The sequence below is a fragment of the Chiloscyllium plagiosum genome, unplaced genomic scaffold (assembly GCF_037043375.1).
Source record: "Chiloscyllium plagiosum isolate Xiang-an unplaced genomic scaffold, Cpla_swu_hap1 HiC_scaffold_31, whole genome shotgun sequence".
Classification (NCBI taxonomy): Eukaryota; Metazoa; Chordata; class Chondrichthyes; order Orectolobiformes; family Hemiscylliidae; genus Chiloscyllium; species Chiloscyllium plagiosum.
The window spans coordinates 35,690,575-35,712,362 of NW_028270169.1; the positions used below are offsets into that span (position 1 = coordinate 35,690,575).

General features: G+C 41.0%; 1 protein-coding gene across 5 annotated transcripts in view; it reads left to right on the forward strand.

The window, feature by feature from the left end:
- The window catches only part of galnt17 (polypeptide N-acetylgalactosaminyltransferase 17), a 416,264-nt gene that overhangs the window by 260,704 nt on the left and 133,772 nt on the right, over positions 1-21,788 (forward strand). For all 5 annotated transcript variants that reach the window (XM_087977415.1, XM_087977411.1, XM_087977412.1 and 2 more), the window contains one exon: positions 19,700-19,817. In XM_087977415.1, coding sequence (XP_087833541.1) covers positions 19,700-19,817 — 118 coding nt within the window. The remainder of the gene's footprint in view (positions 1-19,699; positions 19,818-21,788) is intronic.

A 21,788-nucleotide genomic window follows, 5' to 3' on the forward strand; every position in this document is an offset into this window, starting at 1 on the left:
GTTGACGTCTTGAAGGAAGTGGGCTTTGGTAAGAAATGTGGCAGAATTGTGCTGGAATTCTAACAAGGCCTATCTTGACATCAGGAGCAACTTGCTGCATCTTTTAACTAATTTCCAGCCATCAAGGCAAGATTGTTGCTAAGGAGTATCGACTTGCTTATGAAGGGGGATTCTTCCTTATTAACTGCACACCCCATTCCTTTACATAGGGGGACAGATAGGAGGTTCTGTGGAGATGAGAGAGACTTACGGTTGGTGTGTTGCCTCCCAAGTGCCAGGGCTCGTGACGTCTCTGATCGTGTTTTTGGGATCCTTAGGGGGAGAGGGGGCAGCCCCAAGTTGTGGGCAGAAATTCAGGGAGCTGGGATGGAAGCTTAGAGCTAGGATGAACAGAGTTGTTGTCTCTGGTTTGTTGCCCGTGCCACATGCTAGTGAGGCAAGGAATAGGGAGAGAGAGGAGTTGAACACGTGGCTACAGGGATGGTGCAGGAGGGAGGGTTTTGGATTCTTGGATAATTGGGGCTCTTTCTGGGGTAGGTAGGACCTCTACAAGCAGGATGGTCTTCATCTGAACCAGAGGGGTACCAATATCCTGGGGGGGAAATTCACTAAGGCTATTGGGGTGAGTTTAAACTAATCCAGCAGGATGATGGGAACCAAAATTGTAGTTTGAGTATCGAAAAGGTTGAGAGTAGGGAGGTCCAAAATCAAGTTTCAGGGACGCAAGATAGCACCGGCAAGCAAGAAGTTGGTTTGAAGTGTGTCTACTTCAACGCCGGAGCATCCAGTATAAGGTGGGTGAACTTGTAGCATGGGTTGGTACCTGGGATTTCGATGTTGTGGCCATTTCGGAGACATGGATAGAGCAGGGACAGGAATGGTTGTTGCAGGTTCCAGGATTTAGATGTTTCAGTAAGAACAGAGAAGATGGTAAAAGATCGGGAGGTGTGGCATTGTTGGTCAAGGACAATATTACAGTTGCAGAAAGGATGTTTGGGGACTCGTCAACTGAGGTAGTATGGGCTGAAGTTAGAAACAGGAAAGGAGAGGTCACCCTGCTGGGAGTTTTCTTATAGGCCTCCGAATTGTTCCAGAGATGCACAGGAAAGGATAGCAAAAATGATTCTCAATAGGAGTGAGAGAGACAGGGTAGTTGTCATGGGGGACTTCAACTTTCCAAATATTGACTGGGAACCCTATAGTATGAGTACTATAGGTGGGTCAGTTTTTGTCCAGTGTGTGCAGGAGGGCTTCCTGACACAGTATGTAGACCGGCCAACAAGGGGTGAAGCAACATTAGATTTGGCACTGGGTAATGAGCCCGGCCAGGTATTAGACGGAAGTAGGTGAGCACTTTGGTCTTAGCGATCACAATTCTGTTATGTTTACTTTAGTGATAGAAAAGGGATAGGTGTATACCACTGAGCAAGAGTTACAGCTGGGGGAAAGGCAATTACGATGTGATTTAGGAAGGCAAGATTTAGGAAGCATAGGATGGGGAAGGAAATTGGAGGGATAGGCCCATTAGAAATGTGGAGCTTATTCAAGGAAAAGCTATTGTGTGTCCTAGATAAGTGTGTATCTGCCAGGCAGGGAGGAAGCTATAGAGCGCGGGAGCCGTGGTTTACGAAGGAAGTGGAATCTCTGGTCAAGAGGAAGAAGAAGGCTTATGTTAGGATGAGATGTGAAGGCTCAGTTAGGGCGCTTGAGGGTTACAAGGTAGCCAGGAAAGACCTAAAGAGAGCGCGCAGAAGAGCCAGGAGGAGACATGAGAAGTTGTTGGCGGATAGGATCAGGGTAAACCCTAAGGCTTTCTACTGGTATTTAAGGAATAAAAGAATGACAAGAGTAAGATTAGGGCCAATCAAAGATAGTAGTGGGAAGTTGTGTGTGGAGTCAGAGGAGATAGGGGAATCACTAAATGAATATTTTTCGACAGTATTCACTCTAGAAAATGACAATGTTGTCGAGGAGATTACTGAGATACAGGCTACTAAACTAGGTGTGATTGAGGTTCACAAGGAAGAGGTATTAGAAATCCTGCAGAGTGTGAAAATAGATAAGTCCCCTGGGCTGGATGGGATTTATTCTAGGATCCTCTGGGAAACCAGGGAGGAGATTGCCGAGCCTTTGGCATTGATCTTTAAATCATCATTGTCTCCAGGAATATGCCAGAAGACTGGAGGATAGCAAATGTGGTTCCCCTGTTCAAGAAGTGGAGTAGAGACAATCCACTATAGACCAGTGTGCCTTACTTTAGTTGTTGGTAAAGTGTTGGAAAAGCTTATAAGAGATAGGATTTATAATCATCTAGAAAAGAATAATTTGATTAGGGATAATCAGCATGGTTTTGTGAAGGGTAGGTCGTGCCTCAGAAACCTTATTCAGTTCTTTGAGAAGGTCACCAAACAGGTAGATGAGAGTAAACCGGTTGATATGGTGTATATGGATTTCAGCAAGGTGTTCGATAATGTTCCCCACAGTTGGCTTATGTACAAAATGCAGAGGAATGGGATTGTGGGAGATATAGCAGCTAGGATCAGTAATTGGCTTGTTGAAAGAAAACAGAGGGTGGTGGTTGATGGGAAATGTTCATCCTGGAGTCCAGTTACCAGTGGTGTACCGCAAGGTTTGGTGTTGGGTCCACTGCTGTTTGTCATTTTTATAAACAACCTGGATGAGGGCGTAGAAGGATGGGTTAGTAAATTTGCAGACGACACTAAGGTCGGTGGAGTTGTGGATAGTGACGAAGGATGTTCTAGCTTACAGAGAGACATACATAAGCTGCAGAGCTGGGCTGAGAGGTGGCAAATGGAGTTTAATGCGGACAAGTGTGAGATGATTCACTTTGGGCAGAGTAACCGGAATGCAAAGTACTGGGCTAATGGTAAGATTCTTGGTAGTGTAGATGGGCAGAGAGATCTTGGTGTCCAGGTACACAGATCCTTGAAAGTTGCCACTCAGGTTGACAGGGTGGTTAAGAAGGCATACAGTGTTTTAGCTTTTATTAATAGAGGGATCGAGTTCTGGAACCATGAGGTTATGCTACAGCTGTACAAAACTCTGATGCGGCCACACTTGGAGTATTGTGTACAGTTCCAGTCACTGCATTATAAGAAGGATGTGGAAGCTTTGGAAAGGGTGCAGAGGAGATTTACTAGAATGTTGCCTGGTATGGAGGGAAGGTTTTACAAGGAAAGGCTGAGGAACTTTAGGCTGTTTTCGTTAGAGCAAAGAAGGTTGAGAGGTGACTTAATTGAGACATATAAGATAATCAGAGGGTTAGATAGGGTGGACAGGGAGAGGAGAAAGTGAGGTCTGCAGATGCTGGAGATCAGAGCTGAAAATGTGTTGCTGGAACAGCGCAGCAGGTCAGGCAGCATCCAGGGAACAGAAGAATCGACGTTTTGGGCATAAGCCCTTCTTCAGAAATGGACAGGGAGAGCCTTTTTCCAAGAATGGTGAAGGTGAGCACGAGGGGGCATAGCTTTAAATTGAGGAGTGATAGATATAGGACAGTTGTCAGAGGTAGTTTCTTTACTCAGAGAGTAGTAAGGGTATGGAATGCTTTGCCTGCAACGGTAGTAGATTTGCCAACTTTAAGTACATTTAAGTCGTCATTGGACAAGCATATGGACGTACATGGAATAGTGTAGGTTAGATGGGCTTCAGATTGGTATGACAGGTCGGCACAACATCGAGGGCCAAAGGGCCTGTACTACGCTGTAATGTTCTATGTTCTACAATACCAACCAGATGCCAAGCCAATTAGATGCCAAGAATTCTTGACATGGAGGTTAGAATGGCGACCTGACCACTTCAGTTCACCACTTATTATGTAGAGCCTCCATATTGGTCAGCACACATCAGCTCAGAGCACGATTCATGGGCCACATGCACCCTTCACACATGGACGTTGGTGTCAGCAAGGAACACTTTGTGCTTGGCGCCTCGCACTCAGCTCATGGATTGCACCAGGCTTTATCACAGGGCTGCCCACTCATTCAGTCAATGCCGACCTGCCTTACCTTGCCTTGCCTGTTGGACAATGGTCATGCTGTATTTTTGCAGACCATCAGACAGATTTGCTTGTCAGTTGTCAGTGGGGGACATCTTGTTGTACTGTACACCCAGTTATTAATATAAGATGACATCATGTGCCCGCTGTCTCCACGAAAAACACACTGCTTCAAGCAAATGGCCATGTCTGAAAATGGATGGGGGCTTGTCCTGAGTCCAGTCAAAGGGGTCCGCTGTTGTTTAGAGGGTCCTGTCACTGTCAGTCCAAGGCACAGTACTGTCACAAACCTGGAGCTTGGTCAGTCATCCATTCAGGCCAGTCACTGTCAGGAGATGTGTCTGACTACAGTCTGAGAAATAGGTAATGGTCAGTCTGTCGGATGCAGTCAGGGGAATTTTGTACTGCCTCTTAGGGAGCTTAAAAGAGAACAGTCAGAGGTCAGGTCAGTCAATGGGGCGACACAGTGGCTCAGTGGTTAGCACTGCTGCCTCACAGCACCAGGGACCTGGGTTCAATCTCTGCCTCGGGCAATTGTGTGGAGTTTGCACATTCTCCCTGTGTCTGCGTGGTGCTCTGGTTTCCTCCCACAGTCCAGAGATGTGCAGGTTAGGTGAATTGGCCATGCTAAATTGTCTGTAGTGCTAGGTGCATTAGTCAAGGGTAAATGTAGGGGAATGGGTCTGGGTGGGTCTTGTTGGGCCAAAGGGCCTGTTTCCACACTGTAGGGAATCTAATCTAATATCAAGGAACTAATCATCCAAGTTGGTCAGAGGTCAGCGACAAACATAATCCTGGGATCCATGGTTTTGATTATTGAGGAATGTACAAGGAACCTCATTGTCTGGAGGAGCTGTGCAGTCAAGATTCCAAGGGAAAATCAGAGAGATGGGTTGAGCAGAATTCTGTGTCTGTGTGCACCTATCTCACTTCACCTGACGAAGGAGCAATGCTCAGAAAGCTTGTGATTTCAAATAAACCTGTTGGACTATAACCTGGTGTCATGTGATGTCTGACGTTGTTCAGCCCAGTCCAATACGGGAACCTCCACATCATGTTCTTTGATTGGCATAAGATTTTGTCATATGATAATATCAAGCTTTATCATCCCGACAGTCGGCTGGAGTAAACAATCTATGATTACGCGAGTGTCAATCGCATAACACCAGAACTCAGATGGGACAGTTTAGTCTATTTCTGCAACAAGGGATGGGGGCCACCAGAGCATGCTGAACAAAAGAGAATCGGGTGGGAAAGACCACTGCCACAAAACGAAGTCACAATTTTATTGCCTCGCATACAGAGTTGGGGAAATTGATGCTGATTCTTAAGTAGAACTCCTCCATGTAGCTACTATTTCTCCCACTTTAACATAGCAGCTTAATTACATCTCCTAATTTCCTCACCCCTGGCTATGACATAGCTCGCAGGATAACTTCTCTCCTATTGCACTCCACAAGCAATCTTCTCACTTTGCCTTCTTGCCCATTCAAGCTGCAAGATCTTGTTTTGTGTGACTCTCGCCAGAACCTCTATGTCCTGAGAATGGCCAGAATTGCCAAATAAACTTCCCCCATACTCCCTTAAGCCATTGTGCAATTACTGAGCCATAATTTTGTGTTGAAGATGCAGATACAGCTGTTAGTTACTATTCCATTTTCATCCTCAAATTATTTTGATGGGATGATGTTCTGACCTTTCACAAAAAGGATCAAATGGGGTCTTAAGAGCACTAGAATTGTCTATAAGTTCTTAATTTTACTTTATTTCAATTATCTTGGTTGATTTCTTACAATAGAAGGTAGATTGAATATGTTATAACTGTCAGTCACATGAAGGTCATATCCCTCAATACAGACTGTATAGTATGAATGGTTGAGAACTTTTAAGATAACTCAGTAGTATTTTTAAAAGCAGGTTTTTATAGCTCAATGAAAAAACATGCATGATTCTATAAGACAGGTTTGGAGTTTAACAGTTCTTCTGCTATCCTCTTTTCAATCCTGACTAACCAAGAAAGATAGTTAAAAATAATTCTCCTGAGGGAACTACCATTCTGGTAGTAGAAGGGAGATGCTGGAATGTGAAGGTGCACGGTATGTACAGTTTCCAGAATACATTATGTAGGATTCAAACTTAGTGTCAACAAAAACCCTGCAAATTTCTTCTGAACAATTGTAGACAAGCCGTGGAATCTATTTTCTAGATAAGTTTCACCTGTTAGGAATTTTTTAATATTTAGTTCAGAGAACAGAACAAGTCTGTACTATCAGGGCTCCTGAAGATCTATTATCATTTAAAAAAAACTCCAATCACTCAAGATGATATTTCAAAATGTTTTCATTCACTATTTTTATTATTCAACAACATCTAGTGCTCAAAGTAAAATGCTTCATACAAAAATATATTTCACAATATTCTTGACCCTCTTGATACATTCTTTTGGTTTGCTTCCTGAACGGTCAATTCAATTTTCAAATTCAAACTATCTCATTCTCTTTGGTCTTTCCAGCTAGTTTTCTACTAACCTTACACCTGTTCCTCCACTATCTCATGTTTTCAATTAAATTAATTTTTCTCTGCATTAAAATAAACTTCCATCTATTTAAAATGATTTTCTTTATTTTGCTGCAGTTGTGTATAAAAAGTCAGTGCTGAATTGTCATACAATGTAACCAATCTAACTGAAGGTCCAATACTGAAAGCCTAAGCCTATGAGGGAAGCTCATAAACCCTTGGTTTAATTTAGGTTCTCAGATCCATCACTGATTTCTGTGGAGATTTAGCCAGATCCCATCTTGAGATTCCAAGCTTGAAATTAAACTGGCAACTTACACAGCACACCACATGATCTTGTTTTTCTGATAATAATTGCAGTATGCAAAGTCCATTCATTGTCGAAAAGTGTGGCGCATCAGGAAAACATTCCTGATGAAGGGCTTATGTCTGAAATATCGACCCTCCTGCTTCTCGGATGCTGCCTGACCCACTGTGATTAGATTAGATTACAGTGTGGAAACAGGCCCTTCGGCCCAACAAGTCCACACCGACCCGCCGAAGCGAAACCCACCCATACCCCTACATTTACCCCTTACCTAACACTATGGGCAATTTAGTATGGCCAATTCACCTGACCCTGCACATCTTTGAATGGTGGGAGGAAACCGGAGCACCCGGAGGAAACCCACGCAGACACGGGGAGAACGTGCAAACTCCACACAGTCAGTCGCCTGAGGCGGGAATTGAACCCGGGTCTCTGGCGCTGTGAGGCAGCAGTGCTAACCACTGTGCCACCGTGCCGCCCACAAGTGTGCTTTTCCAGCATCACACTTTTCAGCTCTGATCTCCAACATCTGCAGTCCTTCCTTTCTCAAAGTGCCATTCATTGTTGATTAATATCTGAGCTTCGTAATGTAAAGCAATCAGACTGTGAATATAAATTTTAAATTTACTCACACTTCAATTTTTGTTGGGATCTGCCTCTGAAACAATTTCAGCTCCTTTTTGTAGGAATCCATTTTAATTTGGTACAATCACACTGCATTCAAACCGACAAGAATCATGGATTTGTTTACTTTATAGTGTTGTTGTTGCCTTGGCTTCTTTGAATGCAATGCCCTTCATGACTCAATATTTTGGCAGTTTTCGAATTCATGATTAACTCTGAGTAAACCTGTGGAGTGAATATTTCAGTACTGTATTGCAGCATCAGGAAGCTTGTGTTCAGGTCAAACTTAAGAATCTGTAGAGTCTGAACAAAAATCTGTTTTGGCACAAATGTGGAGCAGCCTCTTTGCCCTTTGTTGATAGATTACAAACAAGTTGGCCACATTAAATGAAACAATAATAAGATTTGAAATTTACAGTGTAGAAAGGTTACAGTTTTATCAAATCAGGAATGGGAGCATGTTATTATGTGGTGAATTATTTATGATGGTTTGTAAAAAAGCACAGCCTGCTGTTGTAAAGGATGATCACTGACTAAAGCTTTTACTACAGGATAGTCTAGGAGAATGGAAGAAATTCTGAAAAGCTGTATTAGACTTAATATTGTAAACTCTGTTTCTCTCTTCATAGATGCTGCCAGACCTGCTAAGTTTCTCCAGTATTTTCTCTGCTCAGTTCAGTAAGATTATTTGAGATCATTTGTGTGTTGACAGATCCTCTGACTTCAAGGTGTATACTGACATAACAACAATGTTTTCAGGATTGAATTTTTTTCATAAATTCTGTCAAGAAAAGTTACAGATCATGTATATTCTGCATGTTCCACTCCAAGCTTAAAAGATGATTGATTTTTAATCTTCTATAGATGCATATCTGTTTCATCTTGTTTATTGATTATGTCATTGTTAAATTGCACTTAGACCATTAACTTGAAATGATTCCCTCTTTCAAAAGCATGTGGGTTTCACTAACTCAATTTGAGTTTGCATATACAACCAACCCACAAGCAGCTTGCCTACCCCAGGGATTACCATCTTGTTACAAGTATTTGGATCACATTACTATGAGTCAGTATTCAGTCAGCATAACAACTACAGTGCAACCAATATCTACAAGTCAATTGTACTGGTCTCTGAATTGTATCAGGATATCATTAACAATTTTGGTTGCTGCATTTTAGAAACACCAAAAACATTGATTAGAATATGAAATGGTCAAGGCATAATATTGCAGGTAGACATTTCTAAACTGTTCAGAGATGTTATTATACACATGTGGAGTGGGTAGGACATGAACGTAAGCTTCCAACCCAGAGATAGGGACTCTACTACTGCATCACAAGAGACCTACTAGGGAGTCTCAGATATTGCAACAATTTCTTGTTAAAATCTGGATGATTGACAGGGTTAGCCTTCAATTTGTCTCCACCTCAGTAGCTGCTCTTTGCAACTAGCAAGCTTCAGATGTACCTAGAACTGTTGTATGACAGAATCTACGGACCACAGAGGCCTATAGGTTTCAATGGCTGATTATGCCCAATGAGTTACCACATTTAAGCATTGTTTGAAGTTTAGCATTAGCTAAAATGAAGACATCATGGTTAAATCTGTGATGTGTGATTATAGGGTCAGTGAAATTTATGTTCTAATGTTTAAGCTTGTCTTCCTTCTTATGGTTTGAGTGAGCATGTCACTTGCCAGTTTCAGTGGATATGGTCCTTCCTGGATGTCAGGAATAGCAGAGAGGTTTGCTTTGGGGATATCGTTTGCAAGTTGTACCACTCATCTTTTAGTAGGAATCTCTTGCAGTGCTAGTCTATTGGCTGAAACTGGTGGGAGTAAGGGGTATCCTCAGCAGAGTCTTTGATATGTTTCTCCTTGCTTCTTTATCATCACAATTGAAGAGTCATTGCTCCCATAGCAACATGCTCCTACTTTCTGAGAAGTTGTGAGTTGCTTTCAGAATATTAAAGCAGGCCATACCTCACCAAGATTTTGAGTTGACCTGATTGAATATCTCCACAGAGGCCAGTATCCAGTCACCAAGTGCCCTTTATTTACACGTGGAGAGTCCTTAACACTGACCCAGCTTCCTCAGAGCCAGCTATCTGAATGAACAGATGTCTGATACTCCTATTCTTTTTTTAAATTTTTTTTTCTCTCTAAGTACTGGGCCCAGTTTTCAATGGCAGGATCAAACGAGTCAAGCTTCCCAGATAATGGCAGATGCCAGAAGTGCTTACCCCACCTCAAAGGTGATTGTTGTGAGTGAATTTCTTCAGAAGTATGCTTTTCTCTCGTTGCCATTGAAAAATCTCCACAAAGGCCAGTGTTCTGTCACCAAGTCACCCTTTATTGACACATGGAGAGTCCTTGACACTGATCCAACTTCCTCAGATCCAGCTCTCAGAGTGAACAGAATGTCCGACACTCTGTTCTTATCTGTCAGCCAGAACTCTCCCTTTGGATCAGGTTAACACCCCCAATCAGGTTCACATGGCTGACCATGTTACAGTCATTACACCAATAGATCTCTCATAATTTGCATCATCATTCTGAATCAGCGAGTAAAGCAACAAATATCTATGGAAACACTCCAAGCACAGCTCCACCTACTGTCCAGGTTTCAAAGGTTTAGAAGATCTCTTTGATAAAGGTTTCATATTTGTTCCGCTTCAAGTCTCAGGGATAGTAAACCTTCTGAACATAATTTTCATACATTGCTCTTTGTTATTTTCAATTCTTTGGAGATTATGATCCATAATTCCACTACTTGCTGTCAGGTGTGCGATGTCACATTTTCCTGGGATCAGCGTTTGAATTCTTGGGTATGAAATGTCAAACAAAAAGGTATCAAAGTTTTGATATAAATTAGGAACTGGAATAAATCTTTTATCCTCTTAGGTCTGTTCCACTCGTCAATTTTTTTAAAATTAATTCACAGGATGTAGGTGTTACTGGCTAGGCCAGCATTTTTTGCCCATCTCTAATTGCCCAGAGGGCAGTTCAGAGTCAACCACATTGCCATGGGTCTGGAGTCACATGTAGGCCAAGTGCTTCCTAACCTAAAGCATATTAGTGAACCAAATAGATGTTTCCTGGCAATCAGCAATGGTTTCATGGTCATCATTAGACTCTTAATTCCAGATTTTTATTGAATTGAAATTCCACAGTCTGCCATGGCAGGATTTAAACCCAGGTGTCCAGAACATTATCTGGATCTCTGGATTAACATCACATTGAAGGGCTTATGCCTGAAACGTCGACTCTCCTGCTCCTCAGATGCTGCCTGACCTGCTGTACTTTTCCAGTGCCACACTTTTTATATCTGAATTAACAGTCCAGCAATAATGCTACTAGGCCATCACCTCCTTCTCCCTTCTGCATCCTGTTTAAGGTCCGTGAGCTGGAACAGTTTAGATGGAATGATGGACTGTTAAGTAATAAAACAACACATTTTTGAACAATGCTTTTACAAATGTTGATATTTCTATGATGATTTATATGTTGATCTGTAATACACAAACTTTAATAATTATGTGCTGAACATCACTACCTTGATTTCTTCTTTACTTGGGATCTGAGTCACAGTAATTTTTAACTGTTGGAAAATTGTTTGTGAAGTAGTGTGTTGAAAGTTGTTGTGGATCCAGGAAGGTTATTCACATATTAATGGCAACAGATAGGCTACATAGAAATAACGTATTTCTTTTGGTTGAGCTTTTTTTCATTCATTCATGGGATGAGGCCATCGGTGACTAGACTAGGATTTATTGTCCATCCCAGGGGGTAGTTAAGAGTCATCCACATTGCTGTGGTCTGGACTTACATGTAGTGTTTTCCCTAAAAGACAATAGTGAACCAGATGGGTTTATCCGACAATTGTTTCCATGACTCTCAGTTTTGGAGCCTGTGCCTTCAAATCTCTAGATAAATGAGATTTCAAAATAGATTGGGCTTTGCAGCATTAAACATGATACTTGTCTGTTGTACCTCAAGCTGAACCCCCCCTATCATTTGTTTAAAAAGGTCAAGATTGTTACTTGAGACAGACAAGTTTAAATTTAAAATATGTGAGGAGAATGGAATTCAGTTAGGCACCTTTGTGTGATGAAAAACACTGGGATAGATGTATGAGACTAAATGGTCAGATAATTTGTTGTGACATTCTCAAGTCAAGACTATGTCATTGTTATTCTAACTGCTCGGTTAACTCAATCAGTCAGGAGGCAGAAACTATCCCATTATCTACAACACAATTGAAAGGCTCAATTGACAGCTTCTAGGTATCATGATATTGAGATCTTCAGGTTACTACTTCAGACCTGTAGCTTGTGACATCTATCATTCCACAGTGCAGTCCATTGGAACGTTACTGAGGAATATGTTGATGTGGCCTTTGTCAAAAGTGGAGCAATACTGACAAACTGATACTTGCATGTTTCTTGAACTAACTACTAAGCAGTAAAGCAAGAAATGTCAGAAAGCTCTAAGATGGGCTAAGCAAAACAATAATAGCATAATGCCCAGAAGCAAAATAGAATATGTTCATATTTCATCTTTGCCGGTATACTTAGCAATTCCTCAGTAGTTACTCAATTCAGCAGGAGACAATCCAATGTTAGTGGTAAGTTAGTGATAACATTGGAGGCACCAGGTAATAAATCTTCAGCATGTACACACAGAAGGGAAAAAATAGCTACTCTCTGCCTGCATTTCATATAACATCCAAAGGAGAAGTAATTTCCAGCACATAAGTAGTTTTTGTAATTTACTTCAAGCGACCTAGCTATGCCCTTTAAAAATTGACCTTTGGGAATTCAGTAAGCCACTTTTTCACTTGGAGCAGCTAAGTGGCTGAGTTTCTGATTAACTTTTCAGACAGAGATTTATCATTTTTCTTGTGATGTACCACATATTGCTTAAGTTTTAATTAATACGATTTCACAGTCAGGGTGAGACTTTGTCAAAAGCTTTATCAAATTTCCTGACTTTTGGCCTGATATCACAAGTCCCATTTTCTGTGCTATTTAGAAAATTGGACTAAAACTGCAAAGATTTGTTGTTTCCTGAGTGACATTCATGGAATTTTTATAGCACAAAATTTGGCCATTTGGCCCTTCATGTCTATATTGGCTCTTCAAATGAGCAATTCACCAGCACCATTCCCCTTTCTTCTTTTCCCCTGGCAACCATGTATGTTTTTCCTGTTCAGGTACTGTCAAATTTTCTTTAAAGCCTCAACTGAAATTGCTTCTATGATATTTACTGGCATTCCAAATTCTAGCCTCTTGCAACATGATTAAGAATTTCCTCAAGTGACTTTTGCTTCTTTTACAAATTACGTCAAATCCGTCCATTTTCATTCTCAATGCTTTTGTGAATGGGGACAGTTCCACCCTATCCTCTCTGTCCAGATCCCACATGATTTGAATACTTCTTTCAAATCTCCTCTAAACCTTCTTTTCTCTCAGGAAAACAGTAATCTACCTTCCTGCACTAAGTTTCTCATCTCAGGAGCCATTCTCATGCATCTCTTCTGCACAATCCCTAATGCTTGAAACAAAGTTGAGGGCACATAATAATGACTTTCACTTAAACAGCTAAGTCATAAAATATAAGGTCACATAAATCAATAAGATGTGAAATGGATCTCCAAACTTAATTCAGTTAAAATGGGAACTTGTGTTTCTCAACTGTACTGAATAGTTGGCCAATCATATATTGAATGGAATATAACATAGAACTTTACAGCACAGTACAGGCTCTTAGGCCCTCGATGTTGTGCCAACCTGTGGAACCAATCTGAAGCCCATCTAACCTACACTATTCCATTTTCATGCATATGTTTATCCAATAACCATTTAAATGCTCAAAGTTGCCAAGTCTACTACTGTTGCAGGCAGTGCGTTCCACGCCTCTACCACTCTTTCAATAAACTACCACTGACATCTGTTCTATATCTATTGCCCTCAATTTAAAGCTATGTCCCCTTGTGCTAACCATCAACATCCAAAGAAAAAGGCTCTCACTATCCACTTTATCTAACCCTCTGATTATCTTATATGTCTCAATTAAGTCACCTCTCAAACCTTCTTCTCTCTAACGAAAACAGCCTCAAGTCCCTCAGCCTTTCTTTGTAAGACCTTTCCTCCATGCCAGGCAGCATCCTAGTAAATCTCCTCTGAACCCTTCCCAAAGCTTTCACATCCTTCCTATAATACGGTTACCAGAACTGGACGCAATACTCCAAGTGTGACTACACCAGAGTTTTGTACAGCTGCAACATGACCTCATGGTTCTGAAACTCAATCCCTCTACCAATTAAAGCTAACACACCCTATGCCTTCTGAATAACCCTATAAACCTGGATGGCAACTTTCAAGGATCTATGTACATGGACACTGAGATCTCTCTGCTCATCGACACTACCAAGAATCTTAGCATTAGCTCAGTACTCATTATTCCTGTTGCTCCTTCCAAAGTGAATCACCTCACATTTTTCCGCATTAAACTCCATTTGCCATCTCTCAGCCCAGCTCTGCAGCTTACCTATGTCCCTTTGTAACCTGCAACATCCTTTGGCACTATCCACAGCTCCACTGACCTTAGTGCCTTCCGAAAATTTACTAACCCATCCTTCTATGCCCTTATCCAGGTCATTTATTAAAATGTCAAACAGCAGTGGCCCTAAAAGAGATCCTTATGGTACACCACTAGTAACTGAACTCCAGGATGAACATCTCCCATCATTCACCACCCTCTGTCTTCTTTCAGCTAACCAAATTTCTGATCCAAACTGCTAAATCAGCCTCAATCCCATGCCTCTATATTTTCTGCAATAGCCTATCACGGGGAACCTTATCAAATGCCTTACTGAAATCCATATACACCACATCAACTGCTTTATCTTCATTCACCACATGACCTACCCTTCACAAAACCATGTTGACTATCCCTAGTCAAATTATTCCTTTCTAAATGATTATAAATCCTATCTCTTATAACCTTTTCCAACACTTTACCCACAACTGAAATAAGGCTCACTGGTCTATAATTACCAGGGTTGTCTCTACTCCACTTCTTGAACAAGGGGAAAACATTTGCTATCCTCCAGTCTTCTGGTGCTATTCCTATAGACAATGATGACATAAAGATCAAAGCCAAAGGTTCTGCAATCTCCTCCCTGGCTTTCCAGAGAATCCTAGGAAAAATCCAACTGGCCCAGGAGACTTATCCGTTTTCACACTTTCCAAAATTGCTAACATGTCCTCCTTATGAATAGTAATCCCATCTAGTCGAGTAGCCTGTTTCTCAGTATTCTCCTCGACAATATTGTCTTTACCCAGTATGAATACTGATGATAAATATTCATTTAGTGCTTCTGCTATCTCCTTAGACTCCACGCACAACTTCCCACTACTGTCCTTGACTGGCCATAATCTTTCTCTCGTCATTCTTTTATTCTTGATATACCTATAGAAAGTTTTAGGGTTTACCTTGATCCTATCTGCCAATGACTTCTCATGTCCTCTTCTGGCTCTTCTTAGCTCTCTCTTTAGGTCTTTCCTGGCTAACATGTAACTCTCAAGTGCTCTAACTGAGCCTTCACATCTCATCCTAACATAAACCCTTTCCTTCCTCTTGACAAGAGATTCAACCTTTTTTTACTAAACCACGGCTCCCTCGCTCAACCACTTCCTTCCTGCCTGGCAGGTACATTCTTATCAAGAACAAGTAGCAGCTGTTCCTTGAATAAGCTCCATATTTCAATTGTGCCCATCCCCTGCAGTTTCCTTCCTCATCCTATGCATCCTAAATCTTGCCTAACTGCATCGTAATTGCCTTTCCCCCAGCTATAACTCTTCCCCTACCATATATGCCTACCCCTTTTCATTGCTAAAGTAAACATAATGGAATTGTGGTCACTATCACCAAACTGCTCACCTACCTCCAAATCTAACACCTGGCCATGTTCATTACCCAGTACCAAATCTAATATGGCCTCACCCCTTGTTGCCCTATCTACATACTGTGTCAGGAAACCCTCTTGCACACATTGGACAAAAACTGACTCATCTAAAGTACTTGAACTATAGTATTTCCAGTCAATATTTGGAAAGTTAAAGGCCCCCATAACAATGACCCTGTTACTCTTGCTCCTATCCAGAATTATCTTTGCTATCCTTTCCTCTACATCTCTACATATTTGGAGACCTATAGTGAACTCCCAACAGGTGACCTCTCTTTTCCTGTTTCTAACCTCAGCCCATATTACCTCAGTAGACAAGTCCTCAAATGTTCTTTCTGTCACTGTAATATTGTCCTTGACTAACAGTGCCACCCCCCACCCGCCCTTTTTACCATCTTCTCTGTTCTGACTGAAACATCTAAATCCAGAACTTGCAACAACTGTTCCTGTCTCTGCTCTATCCATGTCTCCAAAATGGCCACAACATCAAAGTCCCAGGTACTGCCAGGTATGCTGCCAGTACATCCACCTTATTCTGAATGCTCCTGGTGTTGAAGTACACACACTTCAAACATCCTTCCTACCTGCCAGTGCACTTTTGCGACCTTGAAACCTTATTTCTGACCTCACTACACTCATCTCCTCTACACTAGAACTACAAATCAGGTTCCATCCCTGCTGAATTAGTTTAAACCCTCCCAAAGAGTATTAGCAAATCCTCCTCCCCTCCCCCATGGGAATGTTGGTACCCCTCTGGTTTAGGCGTAGACCATCCTGTTTGTAGAGGTCCCACCTACCCCAGAATAAGCCCACATTATCCAAGAATTCAAAACCCTCCCTCTTGCACTATACCTGTGGCCACATGTTCAACTCCTCTCTCTCCCCATTCCTCACCTTGGTAGCATGTGGCACAGGTAACAAACCAGAGATAACAACTTTGTTTGTTCTAACTCTAAACTTCCACCCTAGCTCCCTGAATTTCTGCCTTAAATCTGCACCGCTTTTCCTACCTATGTCATTAGTGCCTATGTGACCACAACTTGGGGCTATTCCCTCTCCCCCTCAAGGATCCTGAAATCACGATCTGAGATATCACAAACCCTGGCACCTGGAAGACAACACACCAACCGTGAGTCTCTCTCACTCCCACAGAACCTCCTATCTGTCCCCCTAACTATGGAGTCCCCAATGCTCTGCTCCTCTTCTCCTTCCCTTCTGAGCAACAGGAACAAACTCTGTGCCAGAGACCTATATCTCATGGCTTACCCCGGTAAGATCCTCCCCCCCAATAGTATCCAAAACGGTATACTTATTACTGAGGGGAATGGCCACAGGGATCCCTGCACTGCCTGCCAGTTCCCTTTCTGTCCTCTGACATAACCTACCTGCATTTTTCTTGTACCTGAGGTGTGACTACCTCCCTGTAACTCCTCTCAGTAAACTCCTCCCCACCCAAATGATCCGAAGTTCATTCAGCTCTCGCTCCAGTTCCCTAACGCAGTTTTCAAGGAGCTGGAGTTGGGTGCACTTCCCGCAGATGAAGTCAGCCCGGAGACTAGTGGTGACCCTTACCTCCCTCATTCTGCAGGAGGAACACTCAACAGCCCTAACCTCCATTCCCACTATTCTAAATTTCTAAAGAGACTATTGAAAAATAAAACAAAAACTAGTTACCTTACCAATCTGGCGCACAGAGCTTTTTCTTTGGTTAGAGGAAGAGGAGGATTGGTGGGAGACACTACCTAAGTAGTGTTTCGGGTATCGCAACCACCCAAATATATTACTTCACTAACTCAGCTGTCCCATGTCTGCTCCTGCTCAGGTGTGCATTCCACCTATTCTTAAGATAAGTTTTTAAAGCAGTCACTTCCCTTCCCAGCAGCCCCTGGTCTTCCTGCTGCTAAACACAAATAGCTTGAGTACTTCCTCAGAAATCCATTGATTTTTTTTTGCAAGTATTTTTGAACCTCCTTCCAAGGACAATGATAACAAATGAATAATCTGCATCATAGACAATCCATAACTTATACTCTCAGCATATTGCATAAACATCCAGTAGTAATTCTCTTCAGTATTTAGGTTGGAATCAGCAGGAAAGATCCCAGCAAATAATCTACCATTGACAAAACTGCAAGGATTTTTGTCACGGGGAGCCATAAAATGATACTAGAAATGAGATGAAAGGGGAGAATGCTGAGGAAGTGAAGAGCAGCTTTGCTCCTTTCCATTGTACTTCCTCCCTACTTTCAGACAGCTATCTCTCCATAGCAGCATACTTCATATTACATCAATGACTATGGGAAGGCTGCTCAGCAGAACACCATTTCCAATCTCACTGACTCAAGATGAATAAAATCTCTGGATTAAACTTGTCAAAAGCCTTTAAGATCCTGAATACAGCCACTGAAACCCTTCCATAGTTTCCTTTTCTTGGATAGCAAGAGTTAAGTGGGCAGCGTTTTGCTACATCTTTAAAGTTTCATGACTTGCATAATATGGCAACAAGTGTTACACACACTATTCCAACAAGAATGATTAAATATCTTATTTAGGCTTGGCGTCACATTCTATTATTTGAGTTCTGTTCAACACACTCAATATCCTCTTAGCCTTACTTATCATGCAATGCAGACGTTTCAGTTATTGTTTCCTAACACATCCACAATCTTCTCTTGAGCTGTAGCCTAAGCACATTTAGTTTCGCCTTCCAGTGTTAAATTTCCTTCACAGGTCACATTCCTTTGCACTACTTATAGTGAATTAAATTTTCAATATTTTGGTCCAACACTCCAATCCATTTAGATCACCCTGCATCTGATCAGAATGTTCCTCATTGTTGGTTTATTCAGTATCTCCACTTTTAGTCATTGGTTTACAATTGGAAAGCAAGGTCGCAGCACTGATGCTTACGCTTTTCACAGCCATTTCCTGTCAATTCAGCAGAGCTCCAACATAACTACTGTCCCCTTTATGATGGGCCAAATGGTTTACTTTTGTTCTGTAAAAGTTCTGTGAATGTCACTCAGGAATCAACAGATCTTTATAGTTGTACAATTTTCAAATTGGCATAGAACATGGGACTTGTGAGCATAAAGACTATATAACATAGGAGTAACAGTAAACCATTCGGCCGATTGAGTTTGGTCTGCTATTTAGTGTTGATCTGATAACTCTTAACTCCACTTTCCTGCCTTTTCCCCATCCCCTCGATTCCCTTACTGATTAAAAATCTGTCTATGTCAGCCTTGGATATAGTTAATGACCCAGCCTTGAGAACTGTTTGCAGTAAAGAACTTTACAGATTCACTACACTCTTAGAGGAAAGAAACCTTCCTCATCTCTGCCTTATATGGGTGACACCTTACTTTCCCACAAGGTGGAATCATTCTCAGCAACTAACCTGTCAAGCCCCATAAGAATCTTACATGTTTCAATAAAGTCACCACTTATTCTTCTAAACTCTAATGAGCGCTAGCTGAACCTCCTCAACCTCTCCTTCTATGAAAATCCATGCATTCCTGTGATCAATCGAATGAACCTTCTCTGGACTGCTTCCATTGCCAATATATCTTTCCATGGATAAGGGGATTAAAAACCTCACAATATTCTACGTGTGATTTGATTAATCCCTTGCGTTGTTTTACAAAATTTCCTTATTTTTATATTCCATTCCCTTTGAAAAAAGCCCAGCATTCCATTTCTCTTCCCTATCACCTGCTGACCTTGTGTGCTTTTTGTGATTAATGCATGAGGAATCCCAGATCCTTCCTGCTGCAGCTTTCTGCAGACCTTCTCCATTTAAATAATATTTAGCTCCTCTATTCCTCCTGCTAAAGTTCTTAACCTCACTCTTTTCCAGACTATAGTCAAACTGCACGTTTTTACCCACTTGTTTAACTTGTCCGTGTCCATTTGTAGACTCTTTGTGTTGTCCTCATGATTTGCCTTCTCACATATATTTGTGTCATCTACAAACTTTACCAACAACACCCCTGTTTTTCCAACCCTCCCTGCAATAGTATAGCAAAAGCACTGCTGAATTTGAGCCATGAATTTCTCTTCATTCCTGATATTTAATCAACAAGATTTGTTTGCATTGGCTTTCATCAGAATGTATTACTGACTTGCTCTGAAGATTCCACGTTTCTTTGTTTCAGTACAGTCTTCTCTAGGAAATATTCTGACCTCTTAGGTTCGGTTGCACTTTCTTTAGAGGTCTTTCTGTCCTTTTCAAGCAATAATATACCTCTTGATCTTTTTCAGGACACCCGCCATGATTGGATGTTCATTTGTGGTGAATAGATTGTTCTTTGGTGAGATTGGCCTTTTGGACTCTGGAATGGACGTTTATGGTGGAGAAAACATAGAACTGGGGATTAAGGTTTGTGGATAACCTCTTTAGATATTGTGTTTCTGAATATTGTATGTTTGGACCTCATCAAAGCTCATCATGGTGAGAGATACATCATGTAGAGTTGCTGCTAACACTCTCTTTCTTGGTAAGAAATCTGCAGGACCTGGTTGCTCTAGTATGTGCAGAAAAAGATAATGTGGTAGTCTCATGAGAAGAGATACTTACCTTAAATATGATGTTGTTTGTTGCAAGTAGCAACCAAGAATTAGTTACTTTGACACAATAGACATTGTCACTCAGACAATGAAGGAGACTTCATTGTTAGGTCTTACTTGTTTGAATTACAAAGTTATTCTTTTGCCTGTGTCCACATTATATCATCACATTGGGTGGTGCTTCATGCATTCCTCAGCATTAATCATTTCAGGTCCTTACACCCTTATTCCAACAATGGACTATGAAGAATTTTTTTTTTTCTCCCATGTAGCCTGTAATCTGACTTGGGTTTGCTCAACTGAAAAGCTTATTGTCCATTGACAAGGATGAATTAGCATTGTATCAGACAACCTTCTGTGAAATTTCATCTTGATACCAATGGCCTGTTGGTCACAAGCATAAAAATTCAGAATACTCAGCCACAGAAAAGGGTCATATTGTTTCTCAAGGCAGTGCTGGTCTTTTCCACTGTAAGAGTTATCTAGGCTAATGATACTTTCTTGGTCACTTCCCATATCTTTTAAAATATTTCTTTTACCTCTTTCTAATTTCCCTTTAGAATAATATATCAATTGCTTTAGCAATGGTTTATGACAGATTTCCACCATTCTATCCAATTTGTGTTAATGTTGTATTACTGTCTTACCAAACAATAAAAGAACCTAACAATACTTAGTTCTTCATAACCCTGGATAAATTTAAAGAATCTATCAAGTCACTCTTTTCCTCTTCTGAACTAGTGAACAGAGACCTTGGTTTTCAGCTCTTCAAAATTGAACTCGTTATCCCTGTGAATCTCAATTAGCACTTCCATCAATGTTACAATCTCCTATAATGGAGTGCTGAAAACTGTATATAATATTCCAGGTGTGGCCTAACTAGTACGTACAAGCACAAAAACATTTCCAGGTATTTATTGGTGTATTGTCTGCCTTCAAATACAAAAGCTGAGGGCAAGTATTTCATCTACACAAAACTATTTACACTCACCACAGAGTAGCAGTTTTGAAAGAGGAAAGCCAGGCAGGTTATGCAGGCAATGGGCCTGAATTCTTCCAGCCCAGGAGGAATAGCCATAAGTCTGCATAGGCACTACATAAACACATTTTTCCTCAGACTCCATTTGTATTTTGGATAATGTAATATTGCTACTTCTGCTGTTGTCACCTTTATTAACATATGCAGTTGAACACCAAAACCCTTCAACTCCGTGTTCAATTTGACTACTTAATATACCCGAGTCCTTCCTAATTAAATATTAACCAGAATATATTGTTTTAATAATATGTTTACAAACAGGAAATCTGCAGGACTTGGTTGCTCTAGTATGTGCAGAGAAAGACAATTTGGTAATCTCATGAGAAGACACAATAATGACTCTACATAACAATAGATCACAAAGTATTTATAACCTGGTGAACCAGAAAATTTTATGTGATTTATTTCCTCATTCATATTGTAACCTTATTTTATATAAAGTTGTTGTGCCTTCACCTGTTTAAAGGTTTTATGTAAAATAAATACTTCTGAGCCTTCTATCCTATTTTTGTAAATCTGCTATTGGGGGAAAGCAGATCCTTAAAATATTAGTTAACATTATAATCCATCATTGATTTCCACAGTATCAGAATGATAAAACCCCCTGTCTTCAGGTACAGCACATCTTTGCTTTGAGATCAAACCCAATCAACTTCATTGTTAAGCATGTTAATCAAACAATCTAGGATTTTCTTATGTCAATGAGATAATAGCCTTTTATACATTCAGGATGAAACACTGAGA